Here is an 18,023-nt window from a genome sequence, read left to right on the forward strand (position 1 = left end):
TTTGGCAGAAGATTTAATTTCATTAATTAGAGGATCTCAATCTCACCCAGACAGGGCCTCTCAGCCCCCAGAGAAGAGACCTAGGGCAGAGCCCCTGAGCCAGTGTCCTCTGATGATTCTGCTGATGAATCAGACATAACTGACCAGCCAGAGGCTCCTTTCTCCAATTTTGAAGATTCTGATGCTGAAGAATCCATTCCAGCTGCTTCCCCACCAGAAGAATTCTCCTTTGGGGAAACCTTACATGCCATGCGAGAGCAGTTCCAATGGCAGCAACAGGATTTTTCAGACTCCAGAAAAAGACTTAGGACTTTTCTGCACCTTCCACAGCACAGGCCCTTAGCTATACCTCCTGTTCTCTCTGTGGTGGATGATGCTTTCAATGATGTCTGCTCCGCTCCAGATTCTTTACCCCCAGCCCCTGCCAAACCAGACAGATTTTACAGGGTGCCAGATACTCATCACCACCTTTACAAGGCCCCTCTTGCAGACCCCGAAGCTATATCCCAGGGTCCCAAGGCAGTAGCCGCGACCATAGCTAAAAACCCTATTCCTTCTGAAAGGGAAGCAAGGTCATTAGACAGATGGGGTAAAGAGGTCTACACTTCAGCTACTCTCTCAGCTAGAGCTTTAAACTGTCAGTTTCACATGATACAATACCAAGAGTTTATGCTTGATCAGTTAACTAAAAAGCTAACCACTGATGAATCTCTTGATAAGAAATATGTATTAGAAATGGTAAATAACATACAACAGGTTAGTAACCATTCCTTAAAATGTGGCTATGATGCACTGGAGGCTTCATTTAGATCAGCCATGACTGGCACAGTGATAAGGAGGCATGCATGGCTAAAGGAGCAAGCTTTACCGGATCATGTTAAAGCTAAGTTGCTAGATGCTCCTATGGATAAGACAAGTTTGTTTGGTACACCTGCCCAGCAGGTTATGAAGAAAATGGAAGAAAAGGCAAAATCTGTTCAAACGGTTAAAGATTTCTTGCAGGTTCAACCCCCAAGGTTTAGCAGGAACTGGCCTGCCAAAAATTGGTCCTTTCCTGACTCCACAAGATCTCAAAGGGGCAGGAATAGACGCTCCAGAGGCAGAAACCAATCCAGAGGAGGTGCCTACAGAGGACGACAGTGGCAAGGTAACAACAGAGGCACAGACACAACCACTGCCACTACATCAACACAACCACAGTGACTTAACCTAACCGCCCACCAGGGAACAAATAGCAGCTCCTCTAGGCGGAAAGTTAACCTTATTTTCAAAGAACTGGCACTACATAACAAAAGACAAGTGGATTTTACGAACCATAGATCAAGGTTACCGCTTCCACTTCCACACTTTACCAGTCAAAAGAGGAATGCCAAATCTACCTCCAAATCAAAAACAGAGGCTCTACAACAGATAATGGAGTTAGCAAACATGAGAGCTGTGGAAAGAGTGCCAACAGCAGAGCAAGGAAAGGGGTTCTACTCCAGACTATTCCTAGTTCCAAGAAAGGAAAAAAGTTGGAGACCAATTCTCGACCTGTCCACCTTAAATACATACATCATTGTCCCAAAATTCAAAATGCTGACCCTACAGCAACTTCTTCCCATGCTGGGCAAGGAGTGTTGGCTGGTAACTCTAGATCTCAAGGAGGCATACCTGCACGTCCCCATTCGACCAATCTGCAGAAGATACCTCAGATTTCTTGCAGGATCAGAGCACTATCAATTCTCAGCATTGCCCTTTGGCTTATCTACTGCGCCCAGAGTATTCACAAAATGCCTGGCATCAGTAATCGCCCATTGCAGACTACAGGGAATTCAAATTTACCCATACCTGGACGACTTGCCTGCTACAAGGGGACAACAAAAGCAAGCTGACAACAGATTTACAAAGGGTCATTTACTTGCTACAAGCACTGGGATACACAGTCAATTTACAAAAGTCAAGGCTGATACCATCCCAAACAAGGACATTCTTGGGCTGAATTGGACACAGTAAAACAAATGGCATTCCTAACTACAGAAAAACAAAAAGAACTCCCTCTTTACTTCTTGGCACTAACAAAACTGAACAAGTTAACAGCAAGAGAAGTACTGCAGGCCTTGGGCTTCATGGCATCATGCATAATCTTGGTCCCATTTGCCAGACTACATATGAGAAAACTACAGTGGTACCTAAAGAATTTATGGTCCCAACACAGACACAGCTTAGAAACAGAAATCCCACTAATTCCATGCTTAAAACAGGAGTTCCTATGGTGGGCTCAGGCATGCCAGTCAAACCCAGGCCTTCCCTTTCGCAGATGTCAAGCAAGCCAGACCATCACAACAGACGCTTCAGACCTAGGATGGGGGGCCCACATGCTGGACAAATGCGTGCAAGGATTGTGGACACAGGATCAACTTCACCTGCACATCAACCTAAAAGAAATGTTGGCAGTAAAACTGGCAATCCAAAAGTTCAGACCATTTCTCAAAGAGGGCCAGTTGATGATAAGGACAGACAACACCACAGTCATGTGGTACATCAACAAACAGGGAGGCACTCATTCATACCCCCTATGCAGAATGACTTTGGAGCTGTGGACCCTGGCACTCAGCTACAACATCCAGTTACAGGCAATATTTGTACCGGGAAAAGAAAATACTCTAGCAGACATATTAAGCAGAACCACATCGGATGCCCACGAATGGAAGCTGCACCCGGACATCTTCAAGACCATCTCAAATAAATGGGGAATGCCTCAGATAGATCTATTCGCATCACCTCTCAATCAACAGCTCCAAAAATTCTGCACAAGGACATTCCACCCACTAGCATGGAAAGTGGATTCACTCTCCTTCAGCTGGAAAGGCCTAACAGCATATGCATTCCCACCTCTTCCCTTGATACACAAAGTACTACTAAAAATCAAGGAAGAACGTCCAAGGATAATCCTGATAGCTCCAAACTGGCCAAGACAACACTGGTACCCACTGCTGAGGAGCATGTCTCGGAACAATATGTGGCCAATACCCCTGATGCCTTTGATGTTAACTCAGAACAACTACAGCATCATACATCCAAACCTAAAAACGTTGCAACTGACTGCGTGGAACATCACATAGCAGCAGCTAATCCAGAACTTTCCCAAAGAGTTAAAGACATTATTCTTGAAGCACGCAGACCTTCAACAAGAAGGAACTATGCGGGAAAATGGAAAAGGTTTGTCATTTGGAGTACTGAAAGAGGAAAAGATGTGTCAAACATAGATATGCCTAACATTCTGGAGTATCTGGCCGAACTTCTTCATTCAGGCCTGTCCTACTCCTCCATCAAGATACATGAATCAGCTATTTCAGCAGAATACAGCTTTGATCCACCTGTTTTTTCGCACCCTTTGCTCAGGCAATTCCTCAGAGGAATCAAGAATGTAAAACCTCCAAGGAAACCACCATTACCAGCTTGGGACTTAAACTTTGTTCTAGAAAAGTTGACACTATCACCCTTTGAACCAGCAGCAACAGCAGACCTACAACACCTGTCATGGAAAACTGCTTTCCTACTGGCAATTACTTCAGCAAGGAGGGTTTCAGAACTACAGGCCTTAATGGCAGTGCAACCCTTCCTAATCTTCCACCAAGATAGTGTCCATGAGGACTAATCCTACATTTATGCCTAAGGTGGTATCCAGAGTGTCTTTAAACCAGGCAATCCACCTACCTACCTTCTTTCCCAACCCACAAAACAGAGGGGAAAGAATACTGCATACCTTGGATGTACATAGACAGCTACGCTTACTATTTGGACAGAACAGAAAGTAACAGAAAGACTGACCAACTTTTTGTAGCCTATGCAACAGGAAGGGAAGGAAAAGCTATTTCCAAACAGACAATCTCCAAATGGATAGGAAATTGCATACGATTCTGTTACTCCTTCCATGGAAAACCAATTCCACAGAACATAAGACCTCATTCTACAAGGGCAACAGCCACTACCACAGCCTTCTTACGAGGAGTGGCAACCAAAGACATTATTGAGGCGGCTACTTGGACCTCCGTGCATACATTTGCCAAGCATTATAATTTGCCTCTATATTCCAGATCCCGAGCAGGGTTTGCCACTGCTGTACTGCAAGGGATCCTAAACACACCATAATCTACTTTTATCCTCCTCCCTAGTTGGCTATGGTATTCTACCCAGTTGTTATGACTGCAGATGCATCCATGAAGGACATAGTACAGTTTTGTACCTACCATAAATGTAGATGTCCGAACTGGATAGCATCTGCAGTCAGGATTACCCTCCCTCCTTCCCCTCTGTGGTACTCCTAGGGTGTTTACCCTCCTAATAGCTAGCTGGTGGGGAGTCTTTATGGTGTATTTGTTTGTATATATGTACATACATGCTTATTTTGTGTTTACCTCTATCTTTTTGGAAACATTGGCATCTATCCAAATTTTAGCCTTCAAGAGGGCTACTGGCATCTGGGGCAAGAAACACTGAGGAAAATGGCGCCGGCTGATGCTTTTATACCCGAAGACCAACAGAGATGACGTCGGGTGAAGTGCGACATCAGCCGAAGCCGGACCCGGACTTTGGAATCCGGCCGACTGAAGGGCTGCCTGACGACAGGACAAACCCAGTTGTTATGACTGCAGATGCTATCCAGTTCGGACATCTACATTTATGGTAGGTACAAAACTGTACTTTTTCTGGCTATGGCCTTTCTTTTTAGGGCCTTCTGACATCTGGGGCAAGAAAGACTGAGGATATGACGTCGGTCATGCGCTTTAGTACCACTGCGTACTGACGTCAGATCTAAGCGACCATGACCGACGCCAGCCTAACACTTTGGTATTCGGGCCGACTGAGGACAGCGGACTACCCACAGGTTATGACTGCAGCAATGTGGATCTTCGAACATCTACATTTATGGTAGGTACAAAACTGTACTTTTCCTTGTGGCACTTGTGTCACTTGTCCATACATTTTCAAGGGCAGTGCTTATGTCTTTAAACGCAATAATTTCAGAATCCAGTTTCATAGTCATTTAGATTGCAAATCTATGAATGTTATTTATGCAGCAGTGTGCAATTCTTGTCCTGCGTTCTATATTGGCAAAACCTCTAGAATGTTTTCTGCTAGAATAAAAACATTTGGCAGCAATTAGAAGGCATGATTCTAAAAATGCCCTTGCTAAGCATAGTTTATTATGTGATAATTTTGCAAGTTATACTTTTCTTATATTACAGAAGATAGATTTCTTCTTTGGTGACATCAATACACTACTTGAAGTAAAAGAATTAAGTTGGCAGCTTAGATTCAATTCAGATGCACCGCCTGGTTTGAATGAAAGCCTAAATATTAAATGTGTTCTCAGGTGGCAACGCTAAAGTTTCCCCTCTTACCCAAACACTGTCTTATTAATGAGAGACTGCTTTTTATAATGTTTTTCAAAAAAGGTCCTTCAAAATATGTTCTTAGATGATATGTAATCTTTTAGTTAACTTTTATGTTTAAGCATATATTAACATTTGCTTTTGCTTCAGTAGTTGTACTGCTACAGCTCTTGTTTATGTAAACACTGCTCACCCTTGGAATTTAGTATAATTTCCAGTATTTTATTGGCTCTGAGATTTACATTATTTATATACTGTCTGGTTTCAGTAGTCTACTCTTTTTTGGTAACACCCACTAGGGTATATATACTGTGGTTTTCATCTTACTGTTTGATAAAGTTCTTGATACTATTAAAAGGACGAAAGCTTAGCTACTGGCTCCTTCGTCGTTCTTTTATATTAAGAAGTGTTTTAGTCATATATAGATATATGTTTGTGTGTGTGTATATATACACACTGTGTACAAATGCAGAAGAGGACAGTTTGTCATTCTACGCCTTATGTTTCTTATACTGCTGGTCTGCATGGGATGTGTTTTGAAAGTGTACATGTTAACCATACTTAGTGTGGCATATTTTTTTAAAGCTGTGAACAGGTTATGAAATGTCTTAGGGTCAGGTGTCTTAATGAGTTGTACTTATTCTAGTTTTCTAGACAGGAATGTCTGTGCTTTAAATGGAAAAGCAGTAGAATTCATTTACAAGTATTTGCCAGCACAGCTCCTTTTTAGAGCAAGTTGCCTGCAAACTTTGATATGGATTTTATTTCCCTTTCAGAAGAAGAAATGACAAAGTTAGCATGTTAAAATGCTTAGGCGCATTTGTTTCTTTTTATACTTTTGAAAATGTTACCAAATTTTTGAAGAAACCAATCTTGCTTTAGAACTTGAACAGAATTTTTCTTAAGTATATTGCTTCTGTTTTACATTTAGTTGAGGCCCATTTAAAGTTGTACACTGTATTTGAATTGGTTGCCAAGAATTCTTACCATTAGTCAGATGCATGTGTGTTCCAGTTTCTAGCACAGTTTGTCATAACTGTGCAAAGGAGGCTGGAGTTGAGTGAACTATAGCTGATGCAGAACGCATTAATTTTGAAATTGTCTAATGTGTTTAATAGAAGGCTTTGGATTTCACTTTGTACATATTTGGAAGTTTGGAATTAGTGCTCCCAGGTTTCCTACTGAATAAGAATGTTTGTCCAGTAAGCTTACTTGGGTAACAAAGTATTAAAAAAGAGAGAAAAAAATATGTTTGAAGTATAGAACTTGAAAGGGGTTCTGCATTGCAGATTAAACATGTCCTTGAACAGTTTATTAAAAGCTGTACCTTTTGAATTAAAACAAGTACAAAAAAGGCATTTTGAGTAACCAATTGAGTTTGGAATGTACTGTGTAACTGAACTGGTTCAAGCTTTGCTTCTGGACTAGCTAGTTTGAAAAGGATTGTTTTGGACGTGTGGATAATTGTTGCAGAAGTGTAAGCTACTGTTTTTTTGTGCAGGATGCAGTGTCAAAGCACCAAGAAGTGGTCAATCACCTAGAGTTTGCTCGAGAACTTCAGAAGAATTTTCTGGCGCTCGGCCAAGATGTAAGTCCTCCTAAGTGAATGCATTGCTTAGTTGGTCAGCAGATTCTGAAAAGGTTGCCAGGTGCAAAGTTTGGAATTCAGTGTTGCACAACCTGAGGGGGGTAGGGTGGTCAATGGTGTATTCCTAGAAGCCTGAGTTTGATACATCTGATAAGAAAGCTTTGCAGCTTTTCAATTTCAGTTTAATGAATTGCATTAATGGCTTTGTGTCTCATTAACTGCAGCTTGACTGCACAAGGAATTTTTTTAGCCATTTATATGTAGTAAATTGGAGCGATCACTCTAGTATGGATCTGAGTAATTTTATAGTTTGAAATTGTTTTATGCGAGTTGCCTTTACATTTTCATCACATTTTGCAGTGTGTCAGGTTTGTTCGAAACAGTAGTGTTACATCCCTTCTTTCAGAACTGCATGCAGAGCTCTAATGAACCTTTTAAACAGTGTTAGGGTTTTTCCTGCAGTAGTGTTTATTGGCTTGTTTGATGAGTATTGATGTCCTTCTTTTCTCAAGTTGCAGTATTCTTATTGTGGGATTGTCTGCTTCATGTGACCCGAACTTCTCCTATGCTAAAGCTCAAGCCTTGTTGCTGCTAGTGCTTGGAGCGTCACTCACAGGGCCATAAACCAGGGGCCTTAAATGTGACGTCTTCACACACAGACGTCAAAACTTTTCTGCCACAGTCGAGCGCCAGATCGATTGCTTAGCTGCTCTAGCTTCAAGATGTCTAAAGTTTAGTATCCTGTTGGGGAAATTTTTATCTTATTTCTTGAACTTTGGTTGTTGCTTTTCCTTCGTTGATGTCTGCTAGGAATGGGAAATGTAGGTGCGGACGTGAAATTCTGCACAAAGGCTCCTGTGAACTTTGTTCTGTTTAGGCCAGTAACATTACCAAGCCACCTTTAGCAACTGCCAGGTGTTTGTCCCCAAAACTTTCCAAAGTCTTCTGTCAGCCCTCATTTCTTACCTAGAGAACCAAAGGTTAAAATGGCTAGTTTTATGAATGGATCCAGAGTCTACTGTCTAGGTGGAGCCACCTAAAATGGCGGAAGTTTCACAGCCTACCACTTCTACTCCTCCAGATTCGGATGCCCTGCTAACACCCGATATATGGGTTGAGAGATGCCCCCTACAATGGTCACCTTGAGCGTCTAGCCTCAAGGAAGCCACTTCCGAATTGCTGATAGGTACGTTCTCTGAGGTTATTCAAACGTAGATTACTGCCAAGGTCGAGGGGGAACCAGGCCCTGCTGGGCGCCCATTTATGATCCAAGAATTGGAAATCTCACCCGTAGGCCAGAACCTTGAATCTAGGACATCAGCTTCTACCAAATCAACTTCTCTAAAAAAGAAACAAAAACACTAATCTGCTCCTTCTGAAGACCAACAGGACTGGCAGTTCTTTTCCCAGTCTTTGCTGCAGGGCTTCATGGCCCTTAGGCCCTCAGCAACTACATTGCCTGTGCTAAGCCCCAGACCAGCCTTGGCTGCCTCTGTCCATCCTGCCTTCTCTCAGGAAGGAATAAGTCTCTTCCTCCTCTGATTAATCTGTTACTTACTCCTCGCAAATATCTTCTGCCTTGGAGTATTACTGCCTAGATGAGGACTCCATTGAGGAAGACTCCCCCCTGAGGATATTACTTTTGGTGAAAATTATAAAATTAGGGAGTACATTAAATGGGATACTGTTCGGATGGCTGAACTTGTTATTTTGAGTTGCTCCAGGTGGAATCACCTTTATCTGTTATTCCAGCATACCTGCATGCATCTGCATCAGTCTCAGACTCCTAATTCACAACCTCCAGCTCCAAAGAGACCTGACTGTTTTTATAAGGTTGCTGATGAGCACAAATTTGTGATAAATCCCTGTTTGGCAGACCCTACACTTGCAGCAGTAGCCCCTGGACAGGCAGTCCAGACTAACTCCTTCTGCCTCACATTTGCCTTCAGACAAGGATAACAAGGTAATGAACAAGCTGTTTCCACTCTAGCATTTAGGACAATTACCAGACCCACACGGTAAAATATGCCCCAGATTTGGTTTCTCAGGCTGCATCCTTACTGTCCTTGTTAACAGACTCCCCAAACATTTCAGTTATCTAAGCTGTCCCTGACTTCTCAGGTGGCCAGACACCATCATTGCAGTTGTGATGTAGCTGAGGGCTCAGTAAGATCTGCTGCATCAGCTTCTGTCTTAAGCAGATATTCATGGCTTACACTGCAGCCCCTGCCTTGAAGACTTTAAGACAAAAATTTAGGATGCACCCCTGGATATTAAATTCCTGTTTGGCAAACAGTCTGCTGATCTGTTTAAAAGCTTCAAAAATAGCAAGGCTATCTAGTATCTGAAACACTTACTGCTCTTTCCAGTACCTAAATTTTATAGGAATTACCCTGCAAACACCTCCCTCGTCAGGAGAGCACCTTACCCCAGCAAGCATGTCTCTTCCAGATTTATAAAAGGGACCAGGAAGCCCACCTCCCCTAAGGCAGCCACCTCAGCTCCCCCTCCCCCAGCAGGCTGCCCTTTCAGGACAGAAATAATGCTTGTCTGCCTCAGCCACCTTCTTCCTCTTATCCTGCTTCTCACGGTCTCCCTCTGTGCAAAGAAGTCACTTCAGACCGCTGGGTGTTGGCAGTAGTGGAAAAAGGATACTTCATGTCTTGGCTGGAAAAACGCTTTCCACTAGGTATCTGCTTCCCTCCCAAGAACCAGCTACAGTTAATCCCACAGGATATACAAGATCCTCTCACTCAGGGTACCATGGAACTCACCCCCCCGGGCTTCGAAGCAAAAGACTTCTTCTCCAGATTATTCCAGGTACTAAAAAAGGATGGCCCTTGGAGGCCCATCCTGGATCTAACTTTCCTAAACCTCTTTCTTGAATGTCCCTTCCTTCAAAAAGTTCTCCCGCTATTGACACCCAAGGCTTTCATTGTCACTTTGGACTTTAAGGAGGCTTATCTCCACATCTCTTATCACCCAAACCACAGGAAAATGATGTTCTATTCCAATGTTGCAGTATTTACTGATTTGGGATTTTCCGCCTCAGGCGATCTGATGTTTGCTCCTATACAAAAGCTTTTGCTTGACTGCTGTAGGTGCTTTGGACATCACACATAAGGCCATAAACCAGCGACCTTTAAATGTGATGTCTGTATGCACAGAACCCACAACTTTTCAGCCACAGACAAAGTCACTTCGATTGTTGAGTTCCTACTCACAATTACTTCGTAAAGATAAGTACTCCATTGAGGTTTTTTGTTTACTCTTAAATTTGCTTGCCCTTGGTTTCCTGTAGTTCTTGGCTGATGTCAGCTAAAAAAAAAGGCAAATGTAACTGTGGCCGCTAGGTAATGCACAAAGATAACCACTTTAGGTGCGTATTTTGTCTAGGTAGAGAACACAATACATTTTGTTCCACTTGTCAGTCCTTCGTGCTGAAGACTTTTCAGTCATTTGGCTGCATTAAATCTATATCTCGAGAACCTGCTCCTTAAATGCCTAGCCCTTAGGAAGGATCTAGATTTGGTCAACCAACCCGAACTGCCTAAGAAGACCAAGGTTTCCAGGTATATTCTTACTGCCACTCTGCTGTCGGACGTCACGCAGGCTTCCTATATAGGGGCCAAGGAACGCCCATTTTTTGGGTTCGACTGTTATTGTGGAAGCCATTTCTGCAGCCATGGAAAGCATGTCCGTGGAGACGTCAGTCGTCGGCCACAACTGACGTCGAGAGGTACCCTATTGTTGGACGACCGACTGAGTCTACTCTTACTGCAGGCTGGGTTTCAATCCTTAGGCCGTCCCCAAAGCCAATGCTATCCAAGAAAATACAAAACCTATTACTCCTCCATCTGAAACCCAGCCAGATTGGCAGTTTTTTTTTTTTTTTACAAACTTTCTCATGTAGGCCCTTAGGTCCACAGGCCCCTGCTCCTTCCACCATACCTGTGCTTAGCCCTCGCACAGCCTCTGTCTCTTCTCCCTGACATCCAACTACTCAAGAGGGAGAACAGCTACATCAATATGATTCCTTCTCTGAGGAATCATTCTCATGTTTCTTAAATTGCTTCCCCTGTTGACTGCTGTTCCCTTGATGAAGACTCCATTGAAGAGGACTCCCCACCTGAAGATTTAACTTTTGGGGACACTATAACTAAAGAAGAGTACTTCAAGTTGAATACTACCCTGATGTACGACATCCAGAAGAGAGATTTTGAACTTCTACAGCTTGAGTCTTCCTCTCCTTCAGCTATACCACCTGTCCTTCCAGCCTTGCTGGACGCTTTCAACTCTGTAAGAACCCAGGCTTGCAGCCATCGGCCCCAAAAAGACCAGACAGGTTTTATAAAGTGCCTGATGACCAAACGTTCCTGGTCTAACCCCCACTGGCAGGTCCAGCTTTTATTGCTGTGGCTCCAGGCAGACAATCTAGATAGGTACCCTCTTCCTCTCTTCTACTCATGGATAAGGACAGTAAATCCATGAATAGACTGGTCAGAAGTGTATATTCCTCCACCCTGTCTTTCAGAGCCATGAATTACCAAACACACCTGGTGAATTGCATGCTGGACCTAGTGTTCCAAGCCTCTACCATGCTAGCATCTACACCTGACTATCCTAAGTCTGACATTGCTTCAAAACTCTCCCTAGCCACCCAAGTGGCCAGACACTCCAGGTGTAGTTATGATGCAGCAGAATCCTCTGCCAGGTCTGCAGCTACTGCATCTGCCGTACGCAGATATTCCTGGCTACGCTTACAACCTCAAGAGGATTTCAAATCAAAAATTATGGATCGTCCGCTTTACCACAACCTTATTTTTGGCAAAAATTCAGCTGAGCTCTTCAAAAACTTGCAACAGAAAAGGGAAGAGCTGCAAGACATCAAATATTTACTGGTGTTTCCCTTTCCGATGTGCTACAGGAATTATCCTGTAAAAACTTCCTTTGTCAGGAGGCTGCCTTCTACTTCTCATCCCTCCTCCTCCAGAACGAGAAGAGGAAACAGGAGGCAGTCTTACTCTAGACTGAGTAATAACCATCCCCCCTCTAAATAGCCTTTTCCCGATAGAGGGGGCCCGTCTTCTGCGTGACTGCCTTGCCCACCTCCCCATGTCTGCCTGACTACCCCACTGCCTCCCCTTTTGGAAAACCATCACCTCAGACCATTGGGTCCTTTCCATCATTCAAAGAGAGTACTTTTTATCTTGGAGGGAAAAACCAAGGCCAGAAAACATTCCCTTCCCATCAAGAAACCAACTTCACCAATTCCCTCTAAATCTGCAGAAGCTCCTATCCCTAGGAACTGTAGAGCCAGTCCCTGTGGGCCAGGAAGGAAAAGGATTCTATTCTCGTCTTTTCCTAGTTCCAAAAAAGGATGGACCTTGGAGAGACCCGTAGTAAACCTATTGTACCTAAATCTATTCCTAAAAGTTCCATCCTTCAGGATGCTGGCTCTGCAATTGCGTTCTGATACCACCCCAAGCCTTTATGGTCACTCTGGACTTAATGGAAGCTTCTCCACATCCCTATCATACCCTCCCACTGAAATTTCCTGAGATTTATTGGCATTTAATCACATTTTTAATTTACAGCCTTGCCCTTTGGCTTGTCTACTACTCCGAGTGTTCACAGAATACCTGGCTCCAGCTATTGCATTTTGCAGAACCAAGGGTATCCAAATATATCCTTATCTAGATGATATTCTCCTTCTAGCGGAATCAGAAAATAAGCTCCTAAGCTATCTAAAATTCATCATGACCATCCTGCACAACTTGGGGGTTCACCTAAACCTTCCAAAATCCTCCCTGCACCCCCAGCAGGACAAAGTTTTCCTGGGATGCATGATCATATCAGATTTGATGAGATCCTTCCTCCCACAGGACAAAGTGCAGTCACTTCCAGGAACTTCTGGGGGTATCCCGCCTATCAGCAGTGCAGTTCTTGCAAGTACTGGGGCTCTCTGCAGCCAAAATCCCCATGCTCCCTTTAGCCAGGATGCACATGAGAAAAATTCTATGGAACTTGAACGTGTAGGCTCGGCACCAACACTCCCTAGAAAATCTAATCCCCCTTCTGCCCTGTCTAAAGTCAGAACTGAGGTGGTTGATTCCGCAAATCATCCTCAACCAAGGCATTCCCCTTCAGCTTCCTATACAGTCCATGCACACAGATGCATCAGACCTGGGTTGGGGGACTCTAAAAGATTTCAGGGCTCAACAACCTTGGAACCCTGCTCTTCAAAAACACATCGTCAGGGAGATGACTGCAGTCTTGTTGGCCCTTTAGGCCTTTCTTCCCATTCTTCAGGCAGGCCTTCACATTCTTCCAGACAATACCACAGTCATGTGGTACCTGAACAAAGAAGGACGGACAAAAGCCCACCTATTATATCGGATAACCCTACAGATTTGTGAGCTAGCCACCCAACACAGTCTTGTCCTGCAGGCCTCTTGTATCCCTTTTCAGGAAAACAAACAAGCAGACTTGCTCAGAAGGACATCCTCTCACCTTCACGAATGGATGTTAAATAGGGAAACCTTTCTAGACCTAGTCCACTGGTGGACACACCTCAAGTGGATCTGTTTGCCTCCACCCATAACAGACAGCTAAGCAAATTTTGCAGCAGGGAGCACACACCATTATCCTGGAGAGAATGCTTTCAGCTTTCCTTGGAAGGGGATGTTCCTTAATGCGCCCCCCCCCCCCTTCCCACAAATACAAAAGGGCCTTCTAAAAGTGAAGAAGGACCAACCGAAAATCTTGCTGGTGACTCCCTATTGGCCAAGGCAGCATTGTTTCCCCCTTCTTCAAACCGTTGTCAAGGGCAATCACTACTAGGTGCCTTACAAGGTGGACCTGGTCCCAAGACAGAAGGGATCTCTCATACACCCACACCTGGAGATAAGCTTTTAATTCTCTTCAGACACCGGTACACTGAGGTCATGCTATCTATCCTGCAGGAAGCCCAGTACCAGGCGATCCTATGATCTGAAGTAGGTAACTTCATTTGCTCATCAACCTGTTGGTTCCGGATCCAATACGGATCCGAGCTGGCAACTTACCAAGCTAAAGATCCGAGCTCCAAGTTCCTCCCCCTTACCCATACTACACTGCAACCTCCTTTCCATCACCAAATCTCGTTTGCCGCTGCTTAGCCAACACGGGGTTCGTGAGCTCCAAGCAGGTATAGTTGGTTTATTTAGCACTCTTTCGATCTGTGTGGTTTGTGTGTGTTTAACTAGTTTATCCCTTTTCCTTCTCTTAACATCGGATTTTTGTGCTTAAAAAAAAAAAACAGGTAGCTGTTGAAAAGGAAAGTTTTTTATAACTTTCACCCAGTGTAGGCCTCCTCTTCCCACCCTTGTTGTATGTGTGTGTGTGTGTGTGTGTGTGTGTGTGTGTGTGTGTGTGTGTGTGTGCTTGGCTAGTTAGCCTGGTCAGTTAGAATGTCGGAGACACAAAAGCCGACGTTCTCTGCGTGCACAGTGTAGCCATAATTCTTCGCTGGCTGATGGTCTCACTCTGTGCGTGGTTTGTCAAGGGATTCTTCATCTCACGTCTGGCTGCAAGATATGTGCAGCATTCGTCCCCCAGGCCCTGCGGGATTGCAGGACCAAGCTGATTCTGGAGGGTCTTTTGCCTGCAGAATCAACCACCTCTTCTGCAGCATCTTTATCTGCTGTGGCTTTACAGGATTCTGGCCCTCTTAGCCTGTCTGGGACTCGCACTTCCAAGCAGGGCCAGAGAGAGGCCAGGAAGGAGAAACACAAAGAAAAGGAGAGAGAGAAAATGAGAGACAGAGGGGTCGCAAGAGGCAAGTGGGCATACCCCCCCCCCTCTGCTAAAGTGATCTCTACTCCAGCGAAAGTTGCTAGGCTGTCTTCCCCACGGTTCCGTTCTCCACAATTCTCGCCGGAGGCTCGGCTCGCTTCAAGGTCATCCTCGCATCGACCCTCCCGGCCAGTGTCTGTGGTGCCATTAAGATCCACAAGGAGCCTGTCTGAAACTGACATGGACCAGATGATGAGAGGGCTCCTGCAAACTCAATTGCAGATGGGAGTGTTGCTGCCCCCCCCCCCCTGCTGGAGTGGGGAGTTCAGATCTGAAATTTGCCCTGATAGTGCTTTTTCTGATTCACCCTCCGGTTTCTGAGTCCATGGATCTGAGGAGCCCTGGAGTCAGGGGGTCGGCGCTGATGGTTCCTCAAACCTTGACGCTGGCCATTCCCTAGAGTGTCAAATCCGAGCTCTTGGAGCCGAGATCTGGGCGTCAGATTCGAGGTGATGAGTTTGTCGTCAGGCCCATTGTGGTCTGGGCATACCATCCCTCTGGAGCCGGCTGTTCCGGCCTCTGCTCCGATCCCCTCGTCGGATCTGAGGGGCATGGCTGCCTGCCCAACCAGTTTCAGGGAAGGTGGTTCCCCTTTGGCTCGCGACATTGTGGAAAGGGTTCTCTGGGGGATCGGGACCTCTCACTGTTTCCTCAGAGTCTGCCCCTTCTCCTTTGCAGCTGAGTTTGTCTTCCACCATCCAGTCCTCCCTGGGACAGCCTGTGTCCAAAATGCCTCAGATGGTTGCCCTTGAAGAATGAGACTGTTTGTTTGTGAGCCCTCCCTGGAGAGCTTCCCAAGGAGGCCCCTCGCAAATGCCAGTGCAAGAGGAGGCACATGGACTCCCCAGAGTCCCTCACTGAGGATACCGACTTGGAGGAAGGGGGAAGGTTCCCCCAGATCGCCCCCTGAAAGTCTCCTTCAGTGACATGATGGAAATTCTTTGGCAGAGGGGTGGCTGGTCCTCCCAAAATTTTTCCTCTGACGAGTCTGTATTTCTGAAGGCATTTGCAGGCCCATCTACCTCTTGGGTTTCCACCTCATTACCACCAGACCTTGGAAGGAACTGGACACTGTAGAGCCAATACCCAAATGGCCAAAGTATTGAGTCCTCCTGCTGATAAGCCCACTTGGAGTAAGGATTCCCCAGTTGATGCCATGGTGGTGGTGGTGGCCACCAAAAAGGAACTGGCCAAGGAAAGTTCCTCAGTCCATCCTCTGTACAAGGAGTCTAAGGCAATGGATTGTCTTGAAAAGCGGTTTGTTTCAGGTACCTTTGCTATAAGGGCACTGATTTACATGGCCCACGTAATTAGACTTCAGTGCAACCTTGTGAAAGAGTAAGCAGATTCTCCCTTGGAGTCCATTTTGACAGAGGATAAACAGACATTGTCGGCTCATATGACCACTCTAAAGTCAGTTTTGAATATGTCCATGCGTCTACTCTCATGCCACCGAGGGAGCCGCTAGTGTGGCCGGGTTCGCTATTGCCATGAGGTGTCATGCCTGGCTCCAGCTTTCTCGGAACCTTTCAGGGCGTCCTTTGCGAATTCTCCTTTTGACTGTTTGGCCCTGTTGAGGAAGACAGTCTGAGATATGCTAGTCCAGAGTGAGGAGGACAGGAAAACAGTCTGCCATTGGGATCTGCTTCTCCAACCCTCAAAGGTCCTTCTCCAGGAACCAGCAAGGCAGAAGTTGTGGTTCCGTAAGTCTCAGCAGTCCCGGAAAGCTCCGGACTCCTCCCCTACAGGCAGAGGAAGACAAGGTGGACACCGGCCCAGAGGCAGAGGGGGACCGAAGAACTTCGGGTCACGGGACCCCTTTTTCGACCGACCCGCACAGCAGCCATGAAGGGTTGCCCGACTGCTCCTCTCTGGAGGCAGTTGGGGTGGCGTTTTTTGAGGCACGTTGACCAGTCCTGATCAGGCATTTATTCCAGGTTCTTTTTTGCCCCAAAAAAGACTGGGGACTTGAGGCTGATGCTAGACTTATCCACAATGTACCTGTTAGTTGCCAAGAAGTAGTTCCGGATTATCACTTTACAGTCCATCCTGCTGCTGCTGTTGGAGGAAGACTGTATGTGCTCGATAGACATCAAGGATGCGTACTACCATATTCTGATGGACAGGTGATCCAGGAGGAGCCATCACTACCAGTTCAAGGTCCTACCCTTTGGTCTCAGCACAGCCCCCAGGGTGTTTACCAATGTCAAGGCAGTTGTAGCGGCCCACTTGAGGCTTCAGGGCTTTCCTTCTTCCCATACCTGGATGACTGGCTTCTCACTGCCCTCACCAGGCATCAACTTGTGCAAGCTAGAAACTGTTGTCGAATTGACTGGGTATCACAATAAACCTCAAGAATTCTTCTCTCCAACCTGTTCATGTTCTAAACTTCATAGGGACAAGAATAGATTCTCTTCAGGCTAGAATATTTTTGACCCCAGACAGATGTTTGAGCCTGGCCCTTCATGTATTGGCACTTCTTCAGACTCCTGCAACCCCAGCGGAGTTGGTCCTGAGAGTCCTAGGGTCCATGGCAGCAGCTGTAAATCTGGTTCCTTGTGCACGGCTATATGAGTGTTACAGTGGACGTTACAAGTTCAGTTTTCTCTACTATATCGGTCTCTAGACTTTCCGATTCCTCTAAGCAGTGTGTGCAAAGCTTCTCTCGTGGTGGCTTCAATCCCAGGATCTGCGAGAAGGACACCTCTTACGCCTCTGCCCCAAGCCACAGTGACCACGGGCACCTCCCGCTTCGGGTGGGGGGCATTGCTTGGGCAGGACTGTCCAAGGTATGTGGACCCCAAGCGAGACAGTACTGCATATCAGTGTTCTAGAGATGAGAGCAGTCCTTTTAGCGTTGCAGGCCTTTCATGCCTCTCTTCCTCTGGGAACTGTTGCGATCTGGTCAGACAATGTAATTTGTCTGGTACAGGGGAGAACCAGGTCCTAGCCACTTTGTCGAGAGACCGTGAGTGTGGGAATGGGTGATCTCACCAACTGTTTTCTGATAGCCTTACGAGTGGTGTCTCAATCCTTATGTAGCGGTACTTATCTTTCTCAAGTGGGGTCAGCCTTGCTGCAATCTCTATGCATTGCTGTCCACTGTGAAGTGCAGTGAGTTTTTCGCTCTGATTCTCCTGACGGAATAAGTCCCCAGAGACGCTCTTGTCCATTCTTGGCCACCTGGTCTTCATGCGTATCCCCCGCTTCCTCTTATGACA

At 45.6% G+C, this 18,023-nt stretch overlaps 1 protein-coding gene across 7 annotated transcripts in view; it reads left to right on the plus strand.

Moving 5' to 3' along the window:
- Nucleotides 1-18,023, plus strand: part of CAPRIN1 (cell cycle associated protein 1) — a 2,078,829-nt gene that overhangs the window by 348,755 nt on the left and 1,712,051 nt on the right. For 6 of the 7 annotated variants that reach the window (XM_044082838.1, XM_044082839.1, XM_044082842.1 and 3 more), the window contains exon 4: nucleotides 6,880-6,966. The exons of the other annotated variant lie outside the window; for it this stretch is intronic. In XM_044082838.1, the coding sequence (XP_043938773.1) occupies nucleotides 6,880-6,966 (87 nt within the window). The remainder of the gene's footprint in view (nucleotides 1-6,879; nucleotides 6,967-18,023) is intronic. 7 annotated transcript variants of the gene reach the window in all.

The sequence above is a fragment of the Protopterus annectens genome, chromosome 9.part0, assembly GCF_019279795.1.
Source record: "Protopterus annectens isolate FY-2018-M chromosome 9.part0, PAN1.0, whole genome shotgun sequence".
In the NCBI taxonomy this organism is placed as follows: domain Eukaryota; kingdom Metazoa; phylum Chordata; order Ceratodontiformes; family Protopteridae; genus Protopterus; species Protopterus annectens.